Here is a 25,678-nt window from a genome sequence, read left to right on the forward strand (position 1 = left end):
TCCGCTCTTCCTCCTCCTCCCCCCCCCCCCCCGCCCTCCCTCCTCCTCCCCCCCCCCCCCGCCCTCCCTCCTCCTCCCCCCCCCCCCTCCCTCCTCCTCCCCCCCCCCCCGCCCTCCCCTCCCCCCCCGCGCTCCCTCCTCCTCCCCCCCCGCTCTCCCTCCTCCTCCCCCCCGCTCTCTCCCTCCTCCTCCCCCCCGCTCTCCCTCCTCCTCCCCCCCCCCCCCGCTCTCCCTCCTCCTCCCCCCCCCCCCCCCCCCGCTCTCCCTCCTCCTCCCCCCCCCCCCGCTCTCCCTCCTCCTCCCCCCCCCCCCGCCCTCCCTCCCTCCTCCCCCCCCCCCCCGCTCTCCCTCCCTCCTCCCCCCCCCCGCTCTCCCTCCCTCCTCCCCCCCCCGCTCTCCCTCCCTCCTCCCCCCCCCCGCTCTCCCTCTCTCCTCCCCCCCCGCTCTCCCTCTCTCCTCCCCCCCCGCTCTCCCTCTCTCCTCCCCCCCCGCTCTCCCTCTCTCCTCCCCCCCCGCTCTCCCTCTCTCCTCCCCCCCGCTCTCCCTCTCTCCTCCCCCCCCGCTCTCCCTCTCTCCTCCCCCCCCGCTCTCCCTCTCTCCTCCCCCCCCGCTCTCCCTCTCTCCTTCCCCCCCGCTCTCCCTCTCTCCTCCCCCCCCGCTCTCCCTCTCTCCTTCCCCCCCGCTCTCCCTCTCTCCTTCCCCCCCGCTCTCCCTCTCTCCTTCCCCCCCGCTCTCCCCCCCAGCCTCGATGGCACCAGTCTACCTACTGTAACTTAAACCAAAAATACTCATTAGGCATAATAGCCAGTAATCTCTGGTTGTGACAATGCACAATGCAGCTTTCTACAAACAAATGTACAGTGACTTGTAAATACTGTACTTCAGAGTAGAAAGGGCATTGAAAACATTTAGTAGCTCTTAAGGAGCACTGAACCAACTATGTGATCAAATCAGTGTGTGAATGAGTTGTTAGACAGTCAGCAAGTGTCTTTAGAACCTTCACTGCTCAATGCAATAGTAAAATCATTTTGATATCAGGAGTGTTAAACATGTTGGTGAGTAATTCACTTGGAAAAAGAAATTCTAATTTTACATACACTGATTCTTCCTTCTCAAACTTCTTCCTGCTGTTCAATTCTTCTTGTTCTTTCCTTCGATCTGCAGCCTGAGCCTGTTTATCAATTTCATTGAAGCTATGGCTAGTCACTTTTTGTGCCCCTAAACCAGCCTTCTTAGCACCTAGCTGTTTAAAAACAGGGGGAAAAAAAGTACAGTTAACTTATTTTACTAATTCGTCCAATAGCAGCATCTCATACAACTAAACCTGTCACAATGAGCTTTTTCTTTCTTTAGGTCGAGATGACGGCCATAAATGTTTTGTATTAGGAGTGTTACTGAGATAACAATGGGCTTATTTCACACAAACACTATCCTAAAAATGAGAAGGCTTAACACAAAGGATTGATCCACTGGATCCAGCTCTCCATGATGCCTGACCCAATGCAAGAATTAAAACATGCATTTAAATTGGTACTAACACAGGACAAATATCAGCAAGCACATTTATAGCTGTACATAGCAGATCTCCCATGATATTACTCATGATGCATTGGATGAAATGCTATTTTATAACAATATGAGTGTTATACCACATAATGTATTATTCTGCTATTCAGGTATAGTTAAGCAGAGTCTAATTCCTGTAAATAGGCATCCTGAGGTCAATTAGAGATTAAATGCTGTTGGTGAGGAAAAATTGCAGGTTGGCAGATGGTTATAAATTCTCAGATCCAAGTCAGAAGAACCCAACATGAAATGACAGAATTTCATATTTTCTGTAATACTTTTTGACATGTCTGCAATGTGATACTTCAATCCAGAATAGATAAGGAGGGGAATACAGAAAATGAGCCAGGGTTCCCAATTTGTGATTGGTAACAAGTAATTCTTGCTGTAAAGTGCATGTGTGGTTGGCAGTTTTGTCACAGCTAGTAATATGGCTTTGTGAGAATGAGAAAGAAAACAAGAATTCTAAGTAAGACACAGTAAAATAGCTCTAGTAATCATAAAATCATATATAACCTTCAATTTAAAGCTAAAATTTTACAACAGAAATAACTCGAAATACACACCATTTTCTTTGCTGCAGAAGGCTTCTTTTTTGTTATGATAGAGGACTTGACCTCTGCCAACAAATCCAAATCAGGAATTAGTATATTTCCCTATTCAGGCATTACTTCAAGAAAACAATGCACTTCACAGGAAACATATGCCAAATATATTGAAATTGATGTTTTATCATAAATTATGTAATTTCAAAATGCATTTCCATGCAATAGCAACTTTACTGTATTATATACAATGCTGAAGTTACAGTGTCTGAATTACAGATTTGCTGAAGCAGGCCTGTATTACCACAAAACTATACTATAAAATTGACTTTATAAAAGTATTTTGTTTTCTGTACAAGATTTTTGCACAAGCAATAGCAACAAGGTGTGAAAAGAACAGTGCTCATAGCCATGAAAATTAAGAGACGCAAATTACTACGGGTAAAAATTAAAAGATTAAGCATTTCACCAGTTAGTTTTGTGGGAAGATATCATGGGCAACAATACAAATGAATTAAATTAACCCTTTCCAGCCACTTTTCAAGCAAAAACAAGCTTATAACGGCAGCAGAAATCACGTAAGCACCCTTTCCTGTACCATTTTTTGTTATGCCATGCAAATGAATGATGTTTTTCTTCAATAATGATCCAGAGAAATTAATTACAAACAATAAAGCATACATTGAAATGGTTATTCAAAAGTTGATGAGACACAGGCAAACAGAGAAGAGTAGAATTACTGTTAGTGATATTTGCAGATGAATTTAAATATTTGTGCAACAGTCCTCTTCCTGCTATTCTAATGGAGGCATGTGGTTAAATCCCGTGTTACAAATTGAGGAATGTGACATGAAACCGTTTGTCTGCTATTTTTGCCAAGTAATTTCTAGTTTAAAGAGGCAGACAGGCACATAGAAAGAAGAGTGGAGGAGAGGGCAAAAAAGAGATGAGAACAAGACAAAGAAATAGAAAGAGAGAAAGAAAAAGGAGAAGGGGAGGGAAGAGAGAGAAAGAGAGAGGAAGAAGAGAGAGAGATGGAAAGTGAGGGTTAGTGAAAGAAAGAGAGAGATTGATTGATTCATTTGCATAAATAAACTATACAAGAGATAGCTGAAACGATTAGGAAGGGAACACAATGCAGGCTGGAAAGTGTTAAAATAACCAGTTGACCCAAAAGCTTTATTTTTTTAAAAAAACTAGCAAACACACTGCAAACAAGTTCATTTGATGCATTAAATCTTTGTGGTGTTAAACAGCAGTTCTCCCCCAATTCGTGGAATTGTGCCCAAGTCCATCTGTACACTTTGGCTCAGAAAATCGAAGCAGCCAATAGTAGATCACAAGCATCTTAACAGTCACCTTTGTTAGGTGTGACTCCTGCAGAAACTAAACTCATTGAGTCAGCTAAAATAGGGAAAAACAAATGAGAATTGCTGAGTAACAGCCAATAACATTTCTTTACCTCATGTACTATGTTTCATATAGTCTACATTAAAACATTTTTCAGAATTTAACTTAAAATTACACATTAAAAATGCAATATAAAACGTGACCTGCAAAAATTCACAGTAAAATTCAACATAACCAAGCATCTGTCTTTAAACATGTTTTCCCAAGACTTATGTAACATTTTGAGAGCAAAAATCCCAATTTAAATAACCTGTCCTTTATCAGCTTCAATCGACGAGTGATGCAAAGATTTTCAGCAATATTCAATATTGATTAGATCAAAACTCGTATCCTTTCCAGCAGTGTTGTTTCAATCCTGGAAACAATCTTAGTTTTAATCCATCTCTACATCTCAAATTTTTATAATATTCTAAGGAATTTAGTCCCAATTTTAGTCTAATGTTTTGTTCCCAAATTTTAGTCATATTAGGGTAAATTTTCATCTTTAGTACTCGCAACACAAAGCTTTGTGTACCTGCTGAAAATCAAAAATTCAAGCCGCACTGCCCATGATTTTTAGTCCATGAAAATAAACAGACAGGAAATTGTGGGCAATGCCCACACAATTTTCTGGGGCATGAAGCTTTGCGCCAGAAGAGTAAATATAGAAATTTACCCCATTTTTGTTGTAGTCAGAAATTTAGTTTTGGTTTTCCGTATTTTTATTCTAGCCTTCTTGGGGACTTCTTTTTATATAAAAATGTTTTTGTCAATTAATGTTGCATTGAGAAAAAATAAACTGGTAGTTGAACATCAATTTCTAATAGCTGTCGCAACAATTGTACACTATTGACTAGTATTATTGTAGTTCTTGAAATAGTTTTAGTTTTTGTCTCGAGGTAAAAGTGCTGAGCCAAATTTGAGGCAGGCACAGTGCACACACACCATTCTCCAGCTCTCGCTAATTCAGCACATCCATTACAAAAGGCTGATGTGGACAAAGAATTCTACGGAATGCTACAAATTGTAGAGGATCACACTGATGTCATGAATTAGAGGATTAGAGAGGAGTTGAGGAGAAATTTTTCACCTACAGGGTGGTAGGGGTCTAGAACTCACTGCCTGAAAGGGTGGTAGAGGCAGAAACCCTCATCACATTTAAAAAGTACTTGGATATGCACTTGAACTGCCATAATCAACAAGGCTACGGACCAAGAGCTGGAAAGTGGGATTAGGATGGATAGCTCTTTCTTGGCTGGCACGGACACGATGGGCCAAATGGCTTTCTTCTGTGCCATAAATTTCTTTGATTCTATGAAGGTACCTTCTCCTTTTAGTGTAATAAAGGCTCTATGGAAGTCTTTTACATGTGTGCACTTTAGAATATTGCACACATCAGATTTCCTTTAAAAAATATTTTAAAAGATTTCAAATCCATATTTAACATTAGTTATTCTGATACTCTACAAAATGCACAGATCTATGAATCTATACCAGTTATGTACAGTAATGCACTCAAACAGTAAAGCAATGAAAAGACTAAACAAAGTACCTAAGGCTTCCTTAGGAGACACACTGAGGCAACTGACATTTGGCCCATGTTCAGGCTCACCTAAAGGAGAAACATACATTTAAAAACACAAAGCAGTTATGAACTAAAATTCATAAACTGGATAGGTTTACGATTCTATCCATAATGATTTGGACTCTGGAATCGGAAGTACAATTTCAAAATTTGCGGACGACACCAAATTGGGGGGTGTAGTTAATACAAAGGAAGAATGCGTCAAAATGCAAGAAGACATTAATAAACTTGCAGAATGGGCATGTAATTGGCAAATTAATTTCAATATAGGCAAGTGTGAGATGGTGCATTTTGATAGGAAGAACAAAGAGGTCACATACTGCCTGGATAATAAGAGTCTAAATGAGAGAGGAGCAAAGGGATTTAGGAGTACAGATATTCAAATCATTAAAAGTAGCCACTAATAAGGCCATAAAAATAGCAAACCAAGCATTGGGGTTAATTTCTAGAGATAGAATTGAAAAGCAGGGAAATTATGTTAAACTTGTATAGAACTTGGTTAGACCACACTTGGAGTACTGTGTACTGTTCTGGTCTCCATATTATAAAAAGGATATAGAAGCATTGGAGAAGGTGCAAAAAAGATTCACGAGTATGATACCCGAACTGAGGGGATACACTTATCAGGAAAGGCTGAACAGGCTGGGGCTCTTTTCTCTAGAAAAAAGACTGAGGGCTGACCTGAAAGAGGTCTTTAAGATAATGATAGGGTTTGATAGGGTAGACGTAGAGAAAATGTTTCCACTTGTGTAAGAGTCCAAAACTAGAGGTCATAAATATAAAGTAGTCACTAATAAATCCAATAGGGTATTCAGAAGAAACTTCTTTACCCAAAGAGTGGTAAAAATGTGGAATGCGCTACCACAAGGAGTAGTTGAGGCAAATAGCATTGATGCATTTAAGGGGAAGCTAGATAACTACACCAGAGAGAAAGGAATAGAAGAGTATGCTGATAGGGTTGGATGAAGAGGTTCATGTGGAGCATAAACTCCGGCATAGACCAGTTGGGCCGAATGGCCGGTTTCTGTGCTCTGGGCGCAATGTAAGGTTAGAAGGTCTAAAGAGTCATAAAACAATCATCTTTCAGGTTAATTGCAACAGCTGGCCCAGCATCACCATTTGAAATATAAAAGGTGGGGATAGGTAAACAGGTAATTGATAAATAAATATATTAAAAGTGCAGTTCCTGCTGGGTGATGCTTTGATCGCCAATCTGCGGTGATGACATCCTGGTCCATGGCCACATTTCCGAGACAGCAAGTTCATGATCTTGGTTGAGTTGTAAGAAGAGTGACCAATCGAAGGCCAGGGAAGGAGAGGATGAACAGGTTTGTGAATTCACATGCAAAAGTGGATCAATTTAGTGCATGCAATTGGGATACATCTTGTGCTTTCAGGGTTTGAAAAAGTGACTTCTTCTGTCTGTTTTTTGAATTTTACAATTACTGGGTGGCCACCCCTAAACTCTATAGCCCAGTTTAAAAGCACAGGATAGTCACCCTAAATGAAATTGGAAGTGAAGATTAATTAGAAAGGATGTTTCAGAAATTCCCCCCCATGGCTCAGTTGGTAAACTTGTGTAACAAAAGCCATACACGCCACAAAGTCACAGATCCAATTGCAGAATTCACTAATCTCAGCCAGGGTGGTCACTCTTCTGTGAACTCACCCAAATGTTCTTTTGAAAGTAGGTTACCTTACATTATTCACAATATTGTAAATGTGGCCATTATCAATGAGTTAATGAACTGTTTTGACATATAAGCAAATGCCTTTGAGATACCTCCTTGTACTTCATTAGCTTTGATGACAGCTTCACACTGATAGAGTACTTTCAATGAACTGTCAATAATTACTCTCAATCTCTGCAGTGGACAACCCCAAAACTTACCATCATTGTCATCTTGCTGTGTTTTTTCAGAAGAGGATGGCTCTTGAAGGGTGGGACCAAAGGTTTCATTGGATGACTTGACACTGGCTTGCTGGAATTAAACATAAAAGTCATGAGAATCCACAGCAGGAATACAACCTCAATTCATTATCAATGGCACATTCAAGCAATTTTTGTTTGAGTGCTCTACCATGAACTGACGGGATCCAAATTCACAATTCCCACTCGGAGAGTTCTCAATTTCCAATGTACTTTAAGAGGGAGGCACGAAGTGGAGATGAGGTGTTTCCAAATAAGAAAGGAAGGAAAAAATATAGGAATGGCCCATTTTCAATAATCTATCTATATTAAAAATTTTACATCTGCACACATGTTCAGTCTGCTCCACTTCCTGTTGTCATATTTTTCCATTATAAATTCCTGTGTCTACATTTGTAAACTGTAAATTGTAAAATGTAAACTCATTCAGCAATCTGACCACAGGATTCTCATAATTCTCTCAAAATACTCGCTGAAATCTGTTTTCATCTGCCATTTTTCCCTCAGTAACTCAAATTTTTACATCCAAGATAAGGGTTTAGGCAAAATAAAAAAAAATAACATTTCACAACGTGATTAAATATATCCATTGAATTCTCTTTTGTGTTTTTTGATGCCTTTATTAAAGTTTTTGCTTGAGGCCTCAGCCTCCCACAAAAGCCTGAGCTTCAAATTAATATTTTTGCCCAGAGTCGTGATGCAGCTAAATTTGGATTTTATATCTATAATATAATACCAAGGCATGTTACAGAGGCGTAATCAAAAAAAAGGACACTGTGCCAAAGGAGGAGATATTAGGAAGGGTGACCAGAAGCTTGGTCAAAGAAATGGGTTTTAAGGAGGGCCTTAAAGAGAGGGCAGAGGAGGAGTTTAGGGAGGGACTTCCAGAGCCTGGGGCCTAGGCGGCTGAAGGCAAGTTTGCCAATGGTAGGGTAAGTGGGGAGGATGCACAAGAGCAGGAATGCAGGATCTCAGATGAGGAGGTGGGTGTGGACACAGAGACTCAAGGGGTGCAGACATGAACCAGAGATCAGGACAACACAGACATTGGGGATCATGAAATGAGGCAAATCTACATTAAGATGTACATATATGAATTCTAGAAGCATTAGAATTAAGATGCTGGATCTGGGGGCTATTGTAGTAGCAGGGAACTACGACTAGTAGGAATATTAGAAACTTCGTTATTTCCAGAGAATGGGAATGAAAACAACCTTCAAGGTACAGAGCCTTTAGAGACGATAGAGTTAACAGAAAAGAAGATGGCATAGACATGTGGCGAGATTAAATGACGTGGTTCCTAAGCGTGGTAGAAAGCTACAAAATGAACCACTCTGGTTAGATATCTCTGATGTGAAAAAAATCCAAGCTAATACTCGGGGTATACTACAGACTTCCAGATCTAAGAAGAGACAGACAGGGTATGTAGGAAGAGGAAAGCAGTGTTAATGGTAGACTTCAATCAACCTAATAGAAATTAGGAAAATTCAAGTGGCTTAGAGACAGAGCTGGTAAATGTAATGCATAACTGTCTCTTGACCCACTGGTCCAGAAAAGGTACAAAAGGTAGTGCTCATCTTGACCTTGTAGTGATAAGTAATCCAGACAACATACTCTTAGGGGACAGCAACCACTGAATGATCTGGGACCCAGAAAAAACAAAATCTAGGAGCCGGGTATATAAAAGAGCCAATTTTAAAAAGAGAACAACTTGACTAAATTAATTGAAGGAGGCTGTTCAGCAACTGGAACACCCTTAAAGGCATAATGTCGAGCTTTCAGGATAAATACAGACCTAAATGCAGGAAGCTAAAACGAAGCAGTTGTGAATCTAAATGGATTAGCAAAAATATCAAAAGTGAAATAGGGAGAATATGACCTCTACAGATCATGCAGGAGAAAAGGGGATAGGGTTCACTGAGATAAATACATGGATGCAGAAACACGTTACTAGGCTGAACAGAGGGCCAGACAGAGACCTACGGAAAAGCTTGGCAGCACATGCAAAACACAACTTTAAGAAATTCTTTCAATACTTCAACAGTAAGAGGTCAGTCACAGAAGACATGAGAAATTTAAAATACACCAACAGGCTTTAAACAGAGGACGAACACAAGATACTAAGTATTCTGAATGATTACTTCCTCCAAGTATTCACAAGGGAAGACATACCCTTCCCAGAGTTAACTTGGGCAAAATTAATTGAAGTCCTAGCCAGACTAAAAAGGGCTAAAAAAAATAATGGGCCGGATTTTGCTGAAAAAATAATGGCGTGTAAACAAAGCATACTGTTATTGATGTGCAAATCGGCCAGCAACTTGAGGCGAGGAAGAAGTACCCCGTGAATTGCAAAATGCCACAAGTTGCTGGACGATTTGCGCCACTCCGCCGTTAGCTTCGCGAAAATGGCATCGCGCGCTTAACCTCTCGGTGAGTTTCATGAAGTTGCTTCATTTGCACATTAATTGCCCATTAAACTCACCACAGAAAGTTAAGTCTAGTAATTAATAGCATAAGTACCGCCAATCAACCTCTCTAGCCCAGAAAATGAATAATTAAAAGTATGGCATCTCACTCCTTCAGGTAATGAATTGTTGTTGATTATAAAATTCAAATTTTAATTTTTTTCTTACTTATCCTTTGTTTTTTTTTCACTCTTTTAATCCAATCTTTCTTTCCCTCTCTATTTCTCTTTCGGTACCTGATTTTACATTGAATTCACCCACTCTAATTCACCCTCCTTCTCAGTTCTTCCTCTGTTAATTTCTCAATCCTTAAATCTCATCAGTTAAGGAGATACATCGTTCCCCAAGGTCCCAGATGCCCTGTTGCCTTCACTGCACTGTTATCAGCTCGAATTCCCAGCAACTTACAGGCTAAAACAATTCTTGAGTTGAAGGGTGCAGGAAAAAAATATAAGTGGGCACACGGCGAGATGCCCCGCTCCAGCAAATTCCAGCCCAATAAATCCCATGGAGCAGATGGTCATTATCCCAGGTTGCTAAAGGAGATGAGGGAGGAGATTCGTGAAGCATTGGAAATCATTATAAGGGAGTGACCGGATATTATACCAGTAAATTGGGCAGGTTAACATGACACTCATATTCAAAAAGAATGACAAACCAGAAACAGATAACTACAGTCCAACAGTCTTGCTTCAATCCCATGTAAAATAATGAAATTGATCAGTAATCTTGCAGATCATCCGTACAATAACAACTTAATAAACTGCATTGATTGAGATGGGGAAAATCGTGCCTGACCAACCTCACTGATTTCTTTGAGGAAGTGAAATCCCAAGTACCCTGTGGTAAGCCCTACAATGTGTTGTACCTAGACTTTCAGAAGGCATTTGCTAAAGTTCCATGCAATAGGCCGTTGAGCTCAAAGCTGTGGGGATTTTGGTTAAATCTTAAATATGGATAAGAAATTGGCTGAACCATGGAAAACGAGTATGTGTTTGAGACATTACGTTGGCGTGGTGAGGGGTACTTTATGGGTGGGGCGCTGCAGGGATCCACGTTGGGACCATTTCTAATTTACATAAGTGATCTGGACTCAAACACAATGCAAACTGGTCAATTTTGCATAAACTAGTAGGGGCTGCGGAATTGGAGGAGGCAGTTCAGAAATTACAGAATCAGTTCAACAAAATATTTAAGTGGGCAGAACAATGGAAATGTAATGCAGACAAGTGCAATGCACTACATACTGGAAGGAAAAATACGCAGGACACATACTTAATTGGTTTTGACATAGCTAAGGATGAAGTAGAACGAGTCCTAGTAGTCTTAGTAGACTTGACACTCAAGATGTCCAATCAATACAGAGCAACAATCAGTAAAGCCAATGGAATACTGAACTATATAACTAAAAAGAGTAGAATACAAGTTAGAGGAAGTTATGATCAAACTGCATAGTGCTCTGGTCATACCACACCACGAGTACTGTGTCCAGTTCTGGTTGCCAAGGCACAGGTAAGACATTCAAGCACTGGATGTAGTGCCAAGAAGAGCTACAAGACAAAACTGATCCCTGGTGCTAGTGGTCTGATTTATGAGGAGAGACTGGAGATATTTGAGAGACTTGAGCTTTTCAGCCTTGAAAGAAGGTGTGTCTAGATAGTAAACAGTATGTAAAAGGTAAATCCACACAAATACTTTAAATTAAATTTAGAGAGTAGGACAAGGAGTCACAGGTTCAAACTAATAAAAGGCAAACGTGGACTGATATCAGGAAGCTGTTCGTCACACAGTGATCAACATCTAAAATGAACTCCCAGATAGAGTAGGGTCGGCAAGAATCCTGGAATAATTTAAGAACCAATGGGAGGCTTGAGTGTCATTCTGGGTGGATGAACTAAGATAGGTCGAATTGCCTTCCTCATCCATTATGATCCTGTGAAAACTTAACAGCATTCTGAGTATAGTCTGACTTGTACATTCTAAAGCCTCAGTATAACCTTTGTGGACATTTAATTCTACTGTTCTAGCTATATATAGCATTCTAATTTTTTTTTTAAATTAATGTTCCAGTAATGGATGTTAAAGATTTGATAGCAGTATTTGAAGAAGAGCTAGGAGTTCTCCCGGCATCCTGGCTAACAACTGGTAACCAACAACATCCAAAAAAGATTAACTGATAATTCATCTCATTACAGTTGCATAATCTTTGTGTGCACTAAAGTGGCTGCTGCATGATGTTGCATAACTACAATAAGCTCAATTCAAAGTGGTTAATTGTGCAAAGCACTTTAAAACATTTCAGAAATGTGACTGCACTACATAAATGCAAATCATTTAATGCTATTAAAATGTGACCAACTTAGTTTGTTTCAATGTCCTGGTCATTTATGTAGATTAGAAATCATTGGGGTCCAAACACTAACCCTTGAGTGATTCCATTCAACACTTCCTTCCAGTCTGACTTTACACTTCCCACTAGTACTCCCTTTATTAGAGACTGACTGATTGAACATTACTGATAAACAACTTGACAGAGGGGAGAAGGCAGCAAGCTTTTGAACAGTTCTGATGTACAGTCTTCTCAATTTGAAATACCTATGCACTGAACTTTCATTCAAAGACGAGATCAAATTCAGTAATCCAGATAATGTGCCATGCTCCCCACTTTAGCTGATTAATATCATGAACTAGTCTACATACCAGTCCTGCACAACTACACAAAAATCACGCTACAATTCTGAGCGTTCCCTGAATCGCAGTTTAAATTGAATTTACTGTGTTTGCAGTATCTTCAGACCACGAGTGTGACCTGAATTGGACTCGATACTGTGCAAAAAAAGTGGTAACCCCAAGACCAAATGTCCCTTGGTCCTAAAGTAAAAAAAAAATAGCCTGCAGAAAATCCCTAACCTATGCTACACAACAATGTGAGAGTGCATTATGTGAGCAATGCAGCACACAAACCTCTCAGCATTTTGGAACAGCAGCCTGAAATTCCAATTCAATATACCATTTTAAACTCTACGAACACTTTCCAAAATCATACAAGTTGAAAGAAAGGGGACAGGGACAGGATTTTTTGAAGTTCTCAAGATAAAATTACATTCAACTAAAATTAACAATGTTTAGACAAAAGATCCTTGTACCATTTTTAACACTATCAATACTAACAGTTGTTATTGTGATTCTTCCCTCGGAGTGTAGGGTGATTTCAATTAGTTGGCTCTATAAATATTCAAAAACTCTATAAAAGACTGTATAGACCTACCAAACCAGAATGTATTGATTTAAATTGATATAATGAGTAATGAGTAATGAACCAGATTTAGTTAACGGCTTAACTGTGCGTGAACATCTATCCAATAGTGATCATAACATGATCGAGTTCAATGTAGTGTTTGAAAGGGAAAAAAGTGAATCAGCTGCTAAGATTCTAGACTTGGGTAAGGCCGACTTCAATGGGATAAGACAGAGACTGTCCACAGTAAACTGGGCAAATCTGTTAATGGGTAAAACGACTGATGATCAGTGGGAAATGTTTAAAGAAACATTTAACGTGATACAGAATCGGTTTATACCCCTGAGGGGCAAGAACTCTACTTGCCAAAAAAAAGCAGCCATGGACAACTAAAGAGGTATGGGACAGTATAAGACATAAGGAAAGGGCATACAAAAAGGCAAAAAATAGCACAGATCCTGGAGAATGGGAAAGATACAAAGATCAAGAAAGGGTCACAAAACAGATGGTAAGAGCTACAAAAAGAGAGTATGAAAAGAAACTCGCAAGGGATATCAAAACCAATACAAAGAACTTTTATAGTTACATTAGGAAAAAGAGGGTGGTCAGGAGCAGTGTTGGCCCCTTAAAAATTGAAAGTGGGGATATTGTCATTGACAATGGGGAAATGGCGGACATGTTGAACAATTACTTTGCGTCAGTATTTACAGTAGAAAAAGGATAGCATGCCGGAAATTCCAAGAAAACTTATATTGAATCGGGGACAGGGACTCGATAAAATTAACATAAGTAAAGCAACAGTAATGAAGAAAATAATAGCACTAAAGAGTGACAAATCCCCAGGACCAGATGGTTTCCATCCCAGGGTTTTAAAGGAAGTAGGTGAGCACATTGCAGATGCCCTAACTATAATCTTTCAAAGTTCTCTAGATTCAGGAACTGTCCCTCTAGATTGGAAAATTGCACAGGTCACTCCGTTTTTTTAAGAAAGGAGAGAGGGAAACCGGGGAATTATAGACCAGTTAGCCTAACATCTGTTGTGGGGAAAATGCTGGAGTCTATAATTAAGGATAGGGTGACTGAACACCTCGAGAATTTTCAGTTAATCAGAGAGAGCCAGCATGGGTTTGTGAAAGGTAGGTCGTGCCTGACAAACCTGATTGAATTTTTTGAAGAGGTGACTAAAGTAGTGAACAGGGGAATGTCAATGGATGTTATTTATATGGACTTCCAGAAGGCATTTGATAAGGTCCCACATAAGAGACTGTTAGCTAAGATAGAAGCCCATGGAATCGAGGGAAAAGTACGGATTTGGTTAGGAAGTTGGCTGAGCGAAAGGCGACAGAGAGTAGGGATAATGGGTAGCTACTCACATTGGCAGGATGTGACTAGTGGAGTCCCGCAGGGATCTGTCTTGGGGCCTCAATTATTTACAATATTTATTAACGACTTAGATGAAGGCATAGAAAGTCTCATATCTAAGTTTGCCGATGACACAAAGATTGGTGGCATTATAAGCAGTGTAGATGAAAACATAAAATTACAAAGCGATATTGATAGATTAGGTGAATGGGCAAAACTGTGGCAAATGGAATTCAGTGTCGGCAAATGTGAGGTCATCCACTTTGGATCAAAAAAGGATAGAACAGGGTACTTTCTAAATGGTAAAAAGTTAAAAACAGTGGATGTCCAAAGGGACCTAGGGGTTCAGGTACACAGATCATTGAAGTGTCATGAACAGGTGCAGAAAATAATCAATAAGGCTAATGGAATGTTGGCCTTTATATCTGGAGGACTAGAGTACAAGGGGGCAGAAGTTATGCTGCAGCTATACAAAACCCTGGTTAGACCGCACCTGGAGTACTGTGAGCAGTTCTGGGCACCGCACCTTCGGAAGGACATATTGGCCTTGGGAGGGAGTGCAGCGTAGGTTTACTAGAATGATACCCGGACTTCAAGGGTTAAGTTACGAGGAGAGATTACACAAATTGGGGTTGTATTCTCTGGAGTTTCGAAGGTTAAGGGGTGATCTGATCGAAGTTTATAAGATATTAAGGGGAACAGATAGGGTGGATAGAGAGAAACTATTTCCGCTGGTTGGGGATTTTAGGAGTAGGGGGAACAGTCTAAAAATTAGAGCCAGACCTTTCAGGAGCGAGATTAGAAAACATTTCTACACACAAAGGGTGTTAGAAGTTTGGAACTCTCTTCCGCAAACGGCAATTGATACTAGCTCAATTGCTAAATTTAAATCTGAGATAGATAGCTTTTTGGCAACCAAAGGTATTAAGGGATATGGGCCAAAGGCAGGTATATGGAGTTAGATCACAGATCAGCCATGATCTTATCAAATGGCGGAGCAGGCACGAGGGGCTGAATGGCCTACTCCTGTTCCTATGCTCCTATAATGATTCAGAATGCAACTTCATAACTATCACAATTGACTGTATTTGGACAACCAATTACTGGTGAAGAACTGGGAGCTTTTATTCCAGGAATATGCTGACTGAGGTTACATGAAATGGATTATTGCAGGAAGCAGAGGTGCAGCTTGGGCAACTAATCAACATTTAGTTCACAAGACAGCTACAATGAAGAACGGCATTCTACTTACTTTAGCTCATCTATCCAGAAAAGTCCTATAGTCCCTTCCCTCCATCACTACATCTGTTTCTTAAAAGATTCCAGTATTTATGCCTCCACCACTCTACCTAGAAGTCCATCCCATGTGTTGATCACTTTTTGCATGAAGAACTTTTTCCTGATATCAGCCCTAAATTTGCCTTTCACTAATTTGAATCTGTGTACCAGAAACCTGCTGTCATGTTTTAGTTTGAAGTATTTTCCAGATTCACTCTTTACTATCTTTCATACAAAGGCTACCTCCTTTCAAGTTTCATGTCTTTGAAGCTAGGGATCAGTGTCATGATTCTTCCATACTAGTGCTTTAATGTTTCCTATGTGCCTTGGCACCAGAATTTGACCAGAGCACTATGACTTCCTTTGACTTATGCTCTACTGTTTTGGCTATAAAGTTCAGCATACTATTTGCTTTGTGGATTGCTCAACATGTCCAATCAGCATCAAGCCTCTCTCAAGCTCATTCTTGGGTATTTCCCCATCAATCACGGAGTGCACGTGTCTTCCACTTTTCTTGTCCATTGTGAAGTAATGCATTAATTTGCCATTGTTCTGTCCCCTTGCATATTTTGCTTAGCTCATTTTCTAGATCTCAGGCTGCCTCCTCAGATTCAGCTACCCCTCCTAGTAATCTGTGAATTTGACCAATTGCATTAAGTTTTTGAATTCAAATAATTAAATATAAATTAGAATCTGTAGTGGTCCCAACACCAATCCCTAGGGCACTCCACTCAACACTTTCTCCTACTCCAACATAACTCTTAACAAATGCCTACTGCTTTCTACTCTTCAACCTCTCTCATCCATTTACAGGTTATGTTGGTCAAATCCACTAAAATTCTTTTCGTTAGCTAGCTTCTGGCTTTGAAGTAGCTTCTAATTCAATGTTCATCTAATGCTTGTCACATTATTTCTTCACCTCAGTAATTACACTTGGATGTAATATTCAGCCTAAAGAAACTTAATGACATTCTCTTCCCCCTTGCTACCCCCACCAAAAAAGTACTGATCCATTGTGAAACAAATTAAAAAACTTACTGTAGTATGTGAGGCAAAGAAGTCTTCGTCTTTATTCTGAGGGGACAAAGGTGGATTTCCTGAATCATCAATCCACAGCTGAATCATACAACAAAAAGAAACATGAGCATCAAAAATTGATGAGTTATATATTCAAGACATTTGCTTTTATTCACGTTTGGAGATTCTCCTCCATTCCAGTTCTGATAGTATTCATTGTATGAACAGCAATATCTTTAGAAATCTATTCTGATTAATTATAAAATAAAAACAAAAAATGCTGAAAATGCTCAGCAAGTGAATCAACATCCATAAAGAGAAAAAAAAATTACAGCATTTCAGGTGTGCACCTTTCATCAGAATTGAACACAGATGAACAGGCATTTTAGTAGGACTGGTAAAAAAGGGGGAGGAAACCAACACATACAAAAAGCAGAGAGGGACTGCGTTAAGTGACTTGCAAACTGTTTAATAGAAAACAGATGTTATAAAAGATCAGTGAGATGATGCATTCCAGATTTCCACAAGTTACACTTAGGGTGCATTTACACTGTTAGTTTAGTGTCACTTCACATCGACACTAAACTTGCAGGGTAAATCTGGAGTTGGGGCCCCAACCTGACTCTAGAGTGAAGTGGAGACTCCCTGGAGGGGGTAATCTCACACCACTTCGGTTTGACACCACACAGACAGCAAATCCAGTGTGTTGTCAAACATTGTTTGTAAAGTGCTCAGGGAATCCACCGAACCCCCTGCACACTTTGTAAATCTACTTGACCTTAATTTAACTTTTGAGAAAAGTTCTCCTTTTCCATACTTTCTAATCAGGAATTATATTCAGGAATGTGCTGAAACAGCTCTCTCCTAAACAGGGCTGTTATGTTTCAGTCAGGCAACGTAAACACAATTCAGCCTGCCTGGAACCCAAATTGTAGCCGCAGGTCCTAGACTGGTAGTTGCAGTATTAATACTCCCTTCACTAAGGTGTACATCATCACTACTACAGTAAACGCCAACATCCTCTTTCAGACTTTACTTTCCAATGCATGTAGTGCTGTTCTGCACATATTTCTTGGCTTACTATTGCATATGTACATCACCATTGTCTGGTATCGTTACAAGAAAAAACTAAGTACTGAACTTGTTAAAGAAGATAGAGAAACAATGGTACCAGGTCATGTCTACCACTTCACCTTGAAATAACTATCCAAGTCTCACTGGTCAGCCTTGAACCTTCCTGAATTGAAGTGCCTCTTGTATTAAATTTGTCAGTCATTCTTACCTCGGTTCCATATTTTCTTGTTGCAGCCACCGCCAATGATCTGAGCTTCTCTCTATACAGTAGGGCAGCACGGCTGTTGTATTTTGCATTAGTATCATTAGTGTTGCAACCATGTTGATGGAAGAAAGCATTCTATTGAAAATAAAAATAAATTACTTTTGTCTGCTTCTGCACTATACATTCAAGACTAAACATGCAGCAAAGTAAGGAAAAATATGGACTTTATTTTCCAGTGCACTTAATGGCTTTTGTGCATGTATTTCTGCAGCATGTTATTACATATATACATCACTGCCATTGTCCAGAATTGTTCCAAGAAATAGCTATGTACTGAGCTTGTAAAGACACAATGATATCAAGCTAACTAGAGGCTCACAGCATTAAATATTACCCAGTGGGCTTACCAAAGCGATTGGTGCGATTAGGATGCTCACAGATGAAAACAAAGGGTACGAATATCAAAGTTAATTATTGAACAACTACAAGACAATATTTTAACACCATAGACATTGCTTTTTCATTGATTTTGTCATATATTTGATCATGCAACAGTCACAATTGTAGGATACAGTGTTGTCATTAGGATTTCATTGGAGTATAATGAAGGGTGGGTGAAATTTTCATATTTAAGTACCAAGTGTTAAAAACACCATGTAGAACAATGATAGATTTTGTTATTTCAAATGTAGGTCGAGTCTAGAGAGAAAATTTTCAGCTTTAAAACACTTAGATGAAGTGCTGGTTACAGATCTGTCATTGGCAATAAAAGTAGAGAGAGCAGTTTCAGGTTATGAATTAGGAATATCACACAAGAACCGTACAATATTAAAGCATATTGTCTTACGTATGATTCTTTTCCCCTCCCTACAGCATTTTGGTATCAGTAAGTCAAATAAGCTCAATGACATCACTGGTGCTTCAGAAATCAACTATAGTACGCAAGGAGATTGTAGCCAGTTTATGTTTTACCTTCCATATCATCATAACTATGCCGCAGAAAATCTTCAAGTGGAATAATCCGTACAGCTGTGTTCTTTATAGTTTGCTTAGGTCACAGTATTATCATAGAAATATAATTTAAGATCTTTGCCATCTTCTCTATCTGGATTCAACGCCTCTAGCATGACTCGGGGGCTTAAACTGATTTAATTCCAGTGGTGTGTAATGTTGTAGCCAGGATACCTGGGACACCTTATTTCACACAAGTTTGTTAAATATCCCTGTGCTATTGTTTGGCTTAACAAATCATTTACAGCCCCTCTACACGGAAAAATTTAAGCTTACAGGTTTTACGGTTAACTTTTTTTTCTAAGTAACAAAGCCACCAAAAGCACAGAATACAAACAGTCACAAAACAATGTCACCAACTACCACTTGACCAATTGTAATACAAGGCTTTGAAAGTGTTTAGAGAAATTTTTACTTACCGCATTTGCATTCCCACCAAGCTGCATACATCTCAGCTGAAACCAGGACCAATTAGAATCAAGTTCTGTAGACCTGGAAGATCAAATAATCAAAAAGGATTAAAAAATCCCATTAGAGAAAAGCAGCCAACATTGCTGAGAAGTGGGTTTTCCATCATAGTTTATTAAAAGCACCAACCGTGGTCATTGCATTTTAATATGTAGACGACAGACTGTATACATTCTATTCTCTAGTGTGCAGCTATATATCTTAAAGAAGGATATATCTTAAAAAGATTCAACATTCATTCATTTAAAAAGCAAATCACTGCAAATGTTGGAAATCAAGCAAAAACAGAAAATGTTAGAGACATACAGCACCTATGGACAGAGCAAACAAGTTAACGTTTCAGGTATAACCCTTCATTCATGTTGGATACTGGTTGGGGACTTTGGGCCACTGCTTTTCTCACACTTCAAGCCATCAGACCGCACCCAGTTTTGCCAGCTCTCCGGTTTCAATTTTGGACCTGATTTACCTCCTACTGCCGCAGCTATTGACACATTCTCTGTTTCTCTTTGGTCTTTAATTTCTTCTATGCCTCGTCACATCATGATGTGAAAATCATCTCAGCCATCTAACCATTTCCTATTTATCTTTTAAGCAGATTACAGATCATTCCACAGATTCTTCCACGTGTATATTTTTTTCTTATCCTTTGTTTGGATTCTACTTAAATGCTTGCTCAAATTTAAAAACGAGTACATTTTAAAATATACAAGTTTATGTTCTTAATGCTTTAAGCTGAGTTCTACAGTGCTCTCCATCCTATACTGAGTAAAGCGCTCTTTACTCTGCCCAACAATGTATCTTTATCCCACTCCTCTCCTCCGTTGTCCAGCCGGATGGGACTGCCCTTGCCTGGTTCCATTCCTATCTATCCAGTCGTAGCCAGAGAAGTGATACATTTTGGCAAGAAGAACGAGGAGAGCCAATATAAACTAAATGGTATAATTCTAAAGGGGGTGCAGCAACAGGGATACCTGGGGGTATATGTGCACAAATCTTTGAAGGTGACAGGACAGGTTGAGAAAGTGGTTTAAAAAAGCATACGGGACACTGTGCTTTATGAATAGAGGCACAGAGTACAAAAGCAAGGGAGTAATGTTGAACATTTATAAAACACTGGTTCGGCCACAGAGTGTCCCCCATTCTGGGCACCGCACTTTGGGAAGGATGTGACGGCCTTAGAAAGGGTGCAGAAAAGATTTACTAGAATGGTTCCAGAGATGAGGGACTTCAGTTATGTGGGTAGACTGGAGAAGCTGGGGTTGTTCTCCTTAGAGCAGACAGAGAAGGTGGAGAGTAGATTTGATAGACGTGTTCAAAATCATGAAGGGTTTTGATAAAGTAAATAAGGAGAAACTGTTCCCATTGGCGGAAGGGTCGAGAACCAGAGGACACAGATTTAAGGTGATTGGCAAAAGAACCAAAGGCAACATGAGGAAAAACTTTTCTACGCAGCGAGTAGTTATGATCTGGAATGCGTTGCCCGAAAGGGTGGTGGAAGCAGATTCAAATCGTGGCTTTCAAAAAAGGAATTGGATAAATACCTGAAGGGAAAAATTTACAGGGCTAAGGGAGAAAGAACGGGGGAATGGGACTAACTGGATTGCACCTACAAAGAGCCGGCACGGGCTCGAAGGGCCAAATGGCTTCCTTCTGTGCTGTAACCATTCTATGATTCTAAACAGCACAGTACTGAAACGGCCCTCAAAGTCACAAATGACATCCTATGCGTCTGACGATGGTAAGCTATCCCTCCTCATCCTTTTCGACCTGTCTGCAGCCTCTGACACGGTTGACCATCCTCCTCCAACGCCTCTCCTCCGTCGTCTGGGACTGCCCTTGCCTGGTTCCATTTCTATCTATCCAGTCATAGCCAGAGAATCAACTGCAATGGCTTCTCTTCCCACTCCTGCACAGTTACCTCTGGAGTCCCCCAAGGATCTATCCTCAGCCCCCTCCTATTTCTCATCTACATGCTGCCTCTTGATGACATCATCTGAAAACACGTCAGGTACCACAGGTACCAGCTCCACCTCACCACCAGCTCTCTCGATTCCTCCATTGCCTCTGATTTGTCACGTTCCTTGTCTGACATCCAGTACTGGATGAGCAAGTATTTCCTCCAACTAATTAGTGGGAAGAATCCCCATGACAAACTTCATTCCCTAGCCACCTACTCCATCCCTCTCCCTGGTCACTGTCTGAGGCTGAACCAGACCTTTCGCAACCTTGGCATCCTACTGGACCCTGAGATGAGTGTCCAAGCCCATGTCTGCTCCATCACCAAGACAGTCTACTTCTACCTCTGTAACATCGCCCTTCTCCACCCCTACCTCAACTCATCTGCTGCTGAAACCCTCATCCATGCTTTTGTTACTTCTAGACTTGACCATTCCAATGCTGTCTTGGCTGGCTTCCCAGCTGCCACCCTACTTAAACTGGTGCTCATCCAAAGCTCTGCTGCCTGTATCCTAACTCGCACCAAGTCCCATTTGCCCATCACCCCTGTGTTCGCTGACCTAGCATGGCTCCCAATCTGGCAATGCCTCGATTTTAAAATTTTCATGCTGGTTTTCAAATTCCTCCATAGCCTAGCCTTCCCCCTCCACCCCCATCTCTTTAACCTCCACCAGCCCTACAACCCTCCAAGATCTCTGCGCTCCTCCAATTCTGGCCAACTGTGCATCCCCGATTTTCATCGCTCCAACACTTGCAGTCGTGCCTTCAGCTGCCTAGGCCCTAAGCTCTGGAATTCCCTCCCTAAACCTCTCCATCTCTCTCTTCCTTTAAGATGCTCCTTAAAACTGACCCACCTGTCCTAATATCTCCTTATGTGGCTTGGTGTCAAATTTTGTTTGATAATGCTCGTGAAGTACCTTGGGACATTTTACTACGTTAAAGGCGCTATATAAATGCAAGTTGTTGTTGTATTCAACTACCTTGAGTTCCGATTGAGCACTTCTGTGATTTACGAGAAAAAACCGAGTGCAATTTGGACAACTCCCAGTTGAAGCAAATATACTTTTATCAATAGGTGGTATAATGAGGTTAGTACAGTTTTGAATGTAGGTGAGATAGAATATCATGCCACAGGGTTCCCATGCTTCATTACTGGGAGGTTGGCACCAGTGGATATAATGAGGGTTTTTGCTGACACTCTGTGCTCCTACATGATGCTCAAACCTATCGGAAGCATTAAAATAGATATCTATTCAGTCTACTGCAAAATTATACATTTACATAGGTCACAATCATTACTAACAGAAGAATTACTGAATGTGCAGACAAGTGAATTTTAAAGTTCCCCAATCAAACTTATAATGCTTTTGTGTTATAATTGAAATTTTATCAACAGCTTAATGTGTATGTAATGTTTCAGGTTATTTTTTGCACATATTTAAAATTGCATGCATTAATTTGGATATTGAAGGAAGCAAAAATACACTCCAGTACACATCCTAAAAAGACAAAGGTTATTCTTTGTATTTCATACAGCCAGCATAATGTTTGTCCTAGAAACTACTGTACCTGATAAAAGTCAAGTGAACACCAAGTGATCGATGTGTCCCTGAACAATCAATGCAGAGAAAGACGCCATAGGTTATACTCGCCCAGCTAGGGTACTTGGCTGAACAGTCAAAGCAGGCCTGCAAAATTAAATTTAAAAGTGTCAACACTAGCCATTTCTCATTAAGTTAATACGTATCTTAATCCGCCCTAGTAAACATTTCAGTAAAACCTCAGGCTGATGTCCCCATAAACAAAAATAGTAGGAACCAGCTCAACAGCAATACTGGCAGAAGGCTTGAGGGTCATTTGCTTCCCTCCCAAGAAGGAATACAATGTGTGTGCATGTAGACCGAAAGAAGGAATTATTTTTTGTTTTAAAAAATCAGTCATTTTTAAAAATTATATTTAATCTATTATCTCATAAAAAATTGGTTAAAACCTAATTAAGTCATGACAACTAGCATTTTGTGTCTATGTTTATCAATTTATGGACAATGCACGAATACTAGAAGGCTTTAAGATTGTGAGATGAACAAATCTTTCATTATTTGTGCATTTAAGTTAGTGTAATGAAGTATTAGTGCGGAGATGCAGAATGTAGGTATAGGGTTCAACACAATCTGAGCAAAATTAGAAAAAAAGTCAAATGCCAAGATCCATGAAAATCCAGAAAGGAGTGGTGTATTTTTCTATCTTCAGCACCACCTTCTTAAAAAAAAAATCGGCCCCAATATTTACGGGAAGGCGGGGCGAGTGCAGGTGCGGAAAACGGCTGATGAACCCGGCAAAGCCGGGGACGCAGAGATCCTGCTGATCTTAACGGCAGGACCTCATTAACATCTTGTAGCTCCATCTCCCACCAAGCAGTTGGCCAAATGGACAACTGACCAGCGGGCAGAAGGGAGCACCAGCAGTAGGAGGCCGCAGCCAGGAACCCTTGGGAATGGTCCCCTGCAAATGGGGTGGGGGGGGGGGGAACACTATGGCTGCTCGAGGCCCACAACGAGCGCTGAAAGAGACACTTACATCGGGGAGCCAGCAGCTCCCGCCTCCGTTTTACTGCCGAGTTTCCCCAACGCCTGGGAAACCCTGCAGCAGCAGCAGTAAATTTCAATTCGGGCTCCCAATTGCACTGTAGGAGCCAGATTTAAATATCTTAATTAAGAGTCCCACACCTCCACGGCGGGACACTCGGACAGCCGTAAAAAGGTGGGTTGGGGTCGTGTCCCGCGCATTTCATTTTTTAACCCCCCCCTGCTCCACGACCCTCTTTCGCCCATCATGTTGGGGGGGGTGGGTTAATATTGAGGACATTGTTTCTGTCTGTCTTTAAGTTTCCCTCAATTTAGGCACTATTTATTGACACAGAAAGCAGAGACTGCACCTTCTCCAAGGCCAGTGACACTTTGTAACCATCCTCGAGGAAGCTCCCAAGGATTGGTTTGTACTTTCTCCTCATCAAGAAGTATCTTGCATCTTTTCAATCTCCCCCAAACCCCACCGATATTTCATCTGTGATCAGCAACAAACCTGTTTCTTACCACTGTGCAACACAGTATGTCAACAGATTAAGCCACCAGAAATACCAAAATAAATTTTACATACCAAGGAAAAAAGCAAAATAAAGCAGCAAAAATTGCAATTAAGCTCAGCTCCCAGGAACTCCACAGAATACATAACTTTACAAGTATGACACATAGGAGTAATTTCAAAGATAACTGCTTGAGTTTTGCTTTCAGTGTTTGTGGCATCATATGAAGCCCTTGATGAGATGACTACCTTGTAATCACTTCTGACTTCATTATTCTGTTACTTTTATACTGCAAATCATATTTTCCTTCATTTGATTAGTAGATTCTTCAATGAACACTGTGCCAGCAGAGCATTGCCAAACTTGCAGAGTCTAGATTCAATTCAAATTTTAAACCTTATTTCAGTTTAAGACGTGGAGTTTAGACCAGCCTTTCAGACCGGTGAACATTTATACTTTGTTTTTGCCTGTATAATGCTACCTTATTTTCCAAATCAATTAAGTGATTTGTAGTTGTTCTAATAATCTTTAAATCCCTAATAGTCTTGCCCCATCTCTGTAACCTCATGCAATCCTACATGTCCAACTCCACATACCCCCCCCCCCCCCACCAAAAAATCCCCATTCTTCAGACTCTGGCCTCTTGTGCATTCAACCCTCCATTCATCCTATTAGCAACCATGCCTTCACCTGTCTAGGTCCCACTTTCTGGTTTCCTTCCCTAATCCCTTTCAGCTCTCCACCTTCCTCTCTTCCTTTAAGATCCTCCTTAGAATCCACCTCCTTGACCAAGTTTTTAACCCTCCTAAAACACTCCTTTTGCTCGGAGTCCGTTTTCCTCGCATGTCTTTGGTCATTTTTTTATATATTAAAAGCACTACATAAATGCACACTGTTGTTGTAATATTGTTCATTTTATGTTAGAACCAACAGATTTAGGATGCACTTACATGATCCAAACTGAAACCACTTTGTACCAACATTAACGTTCTATAGTGCAAATTCGGAGGCAGAGCCCAGCTTGACTCTGGATTTACACAACTTTAACACATTGTTGAAATGTAAAAATCACCTTTTAGAACCTTGATGTCGTGAGTTATAAAGCATACATGTGCAAAATTAACTGTACTATGTACTTTCCAAAATGTCACCCTTTTAACTAAAAGGTCAAAAGCAAAATTCAGCAAGAAAATACTGACAAAAAAAAAGTATAAAATTGAAATGCATTCTGACCACATATGGAATGGAATTGAATCACTCAAAAGTTGTACATGCGATGATCAAGACAATAACGACAACAACTTGCTTTTATATAGCGTCTTTAACATAGTAAAACGTCCCAAGCCGCTTCACAGGAGCATTATCGCACAAAATTCGACACCTAACCACATAAAAAGATATTAGGACAGGTGACCAAGCTTGGTCAAAGAAGTGGGTTTTAAGGAGTGTCTTAAAGGAGGAAAGAGAGGTGGAGAGGTTTAGGGAGGGAATTCCAGAGTTTATG

At 40.3% G+C, this 25,678-nt stretch overlaps 1 protein-coding gene across 3 annotated transcripts in view; it reads right to left on the reverse strand.

Annotated features, from left to right (window-relative positions):
- The window catches only part of arfgap2 (ADP-ribosylation factor GTPase activating protein 2), a 58,374-nt gene that overhangs the window by 21,296 nt on the left and 11,400 nt on the right, over positions 1-25,678 (reverse strand). For 2 of the 3 annotated variants that reach the window (XM_067999675.1, XM_067999677.1), the window contains exons 2-10: positions 22,662-22,780; positions 19,085-19,157; positions 17,658-17,789; positions 16,397-16,474; positions 6,977-7,067; positions 5,053-5,112; positions 3,471-3,515; positions 2,133-2,185; positions 1,098-1,243 (exon numbers count right to left, since the gene is read on the reverse strand). In XM_067999675.1, the coding sequence (XP_067855776.1) occupies positions 1,098-1,243; positions 2,133-2,185; positions 3,471-3,515; positions 5,053-5,112; positions 6,977-7,067; positions 16,397-16,474; positions 17,658-17,789; positions 19,085-19,157; positions 22,662-22,780 (797 nt within the window). The remainder of the gene's footprint in view (positions 1-1,097; positions 1,244-2,132; positions 2,186-3,470; positions 3,516-5,052; positions 5,113-6,976; positions 7,068-16,396; positions 16,475-17,657; positions 17,790-19,084; positions 19,158-22,661; positions 22,781-25,678) is intronic. The other variant, XM_067999676.1, reaches the window with a different exon arrangement.

This window comes from Heptranchias perlo, chromosome 18 (genome assembly GCF_035084215.1).
Source record: "Heptranchias perlo isolate sHepPer1 chromosome 18, sHepPer1.hap1, whole genome shotgun sequence".
In the NCBI taxonomy this organism is placed as follows: Eukaryota; Metazoa; Chordata; class Chondrichthyes; order Hexanchiformes; family Hexanchidae; genus Heptranchias; species Heptranchias perlo.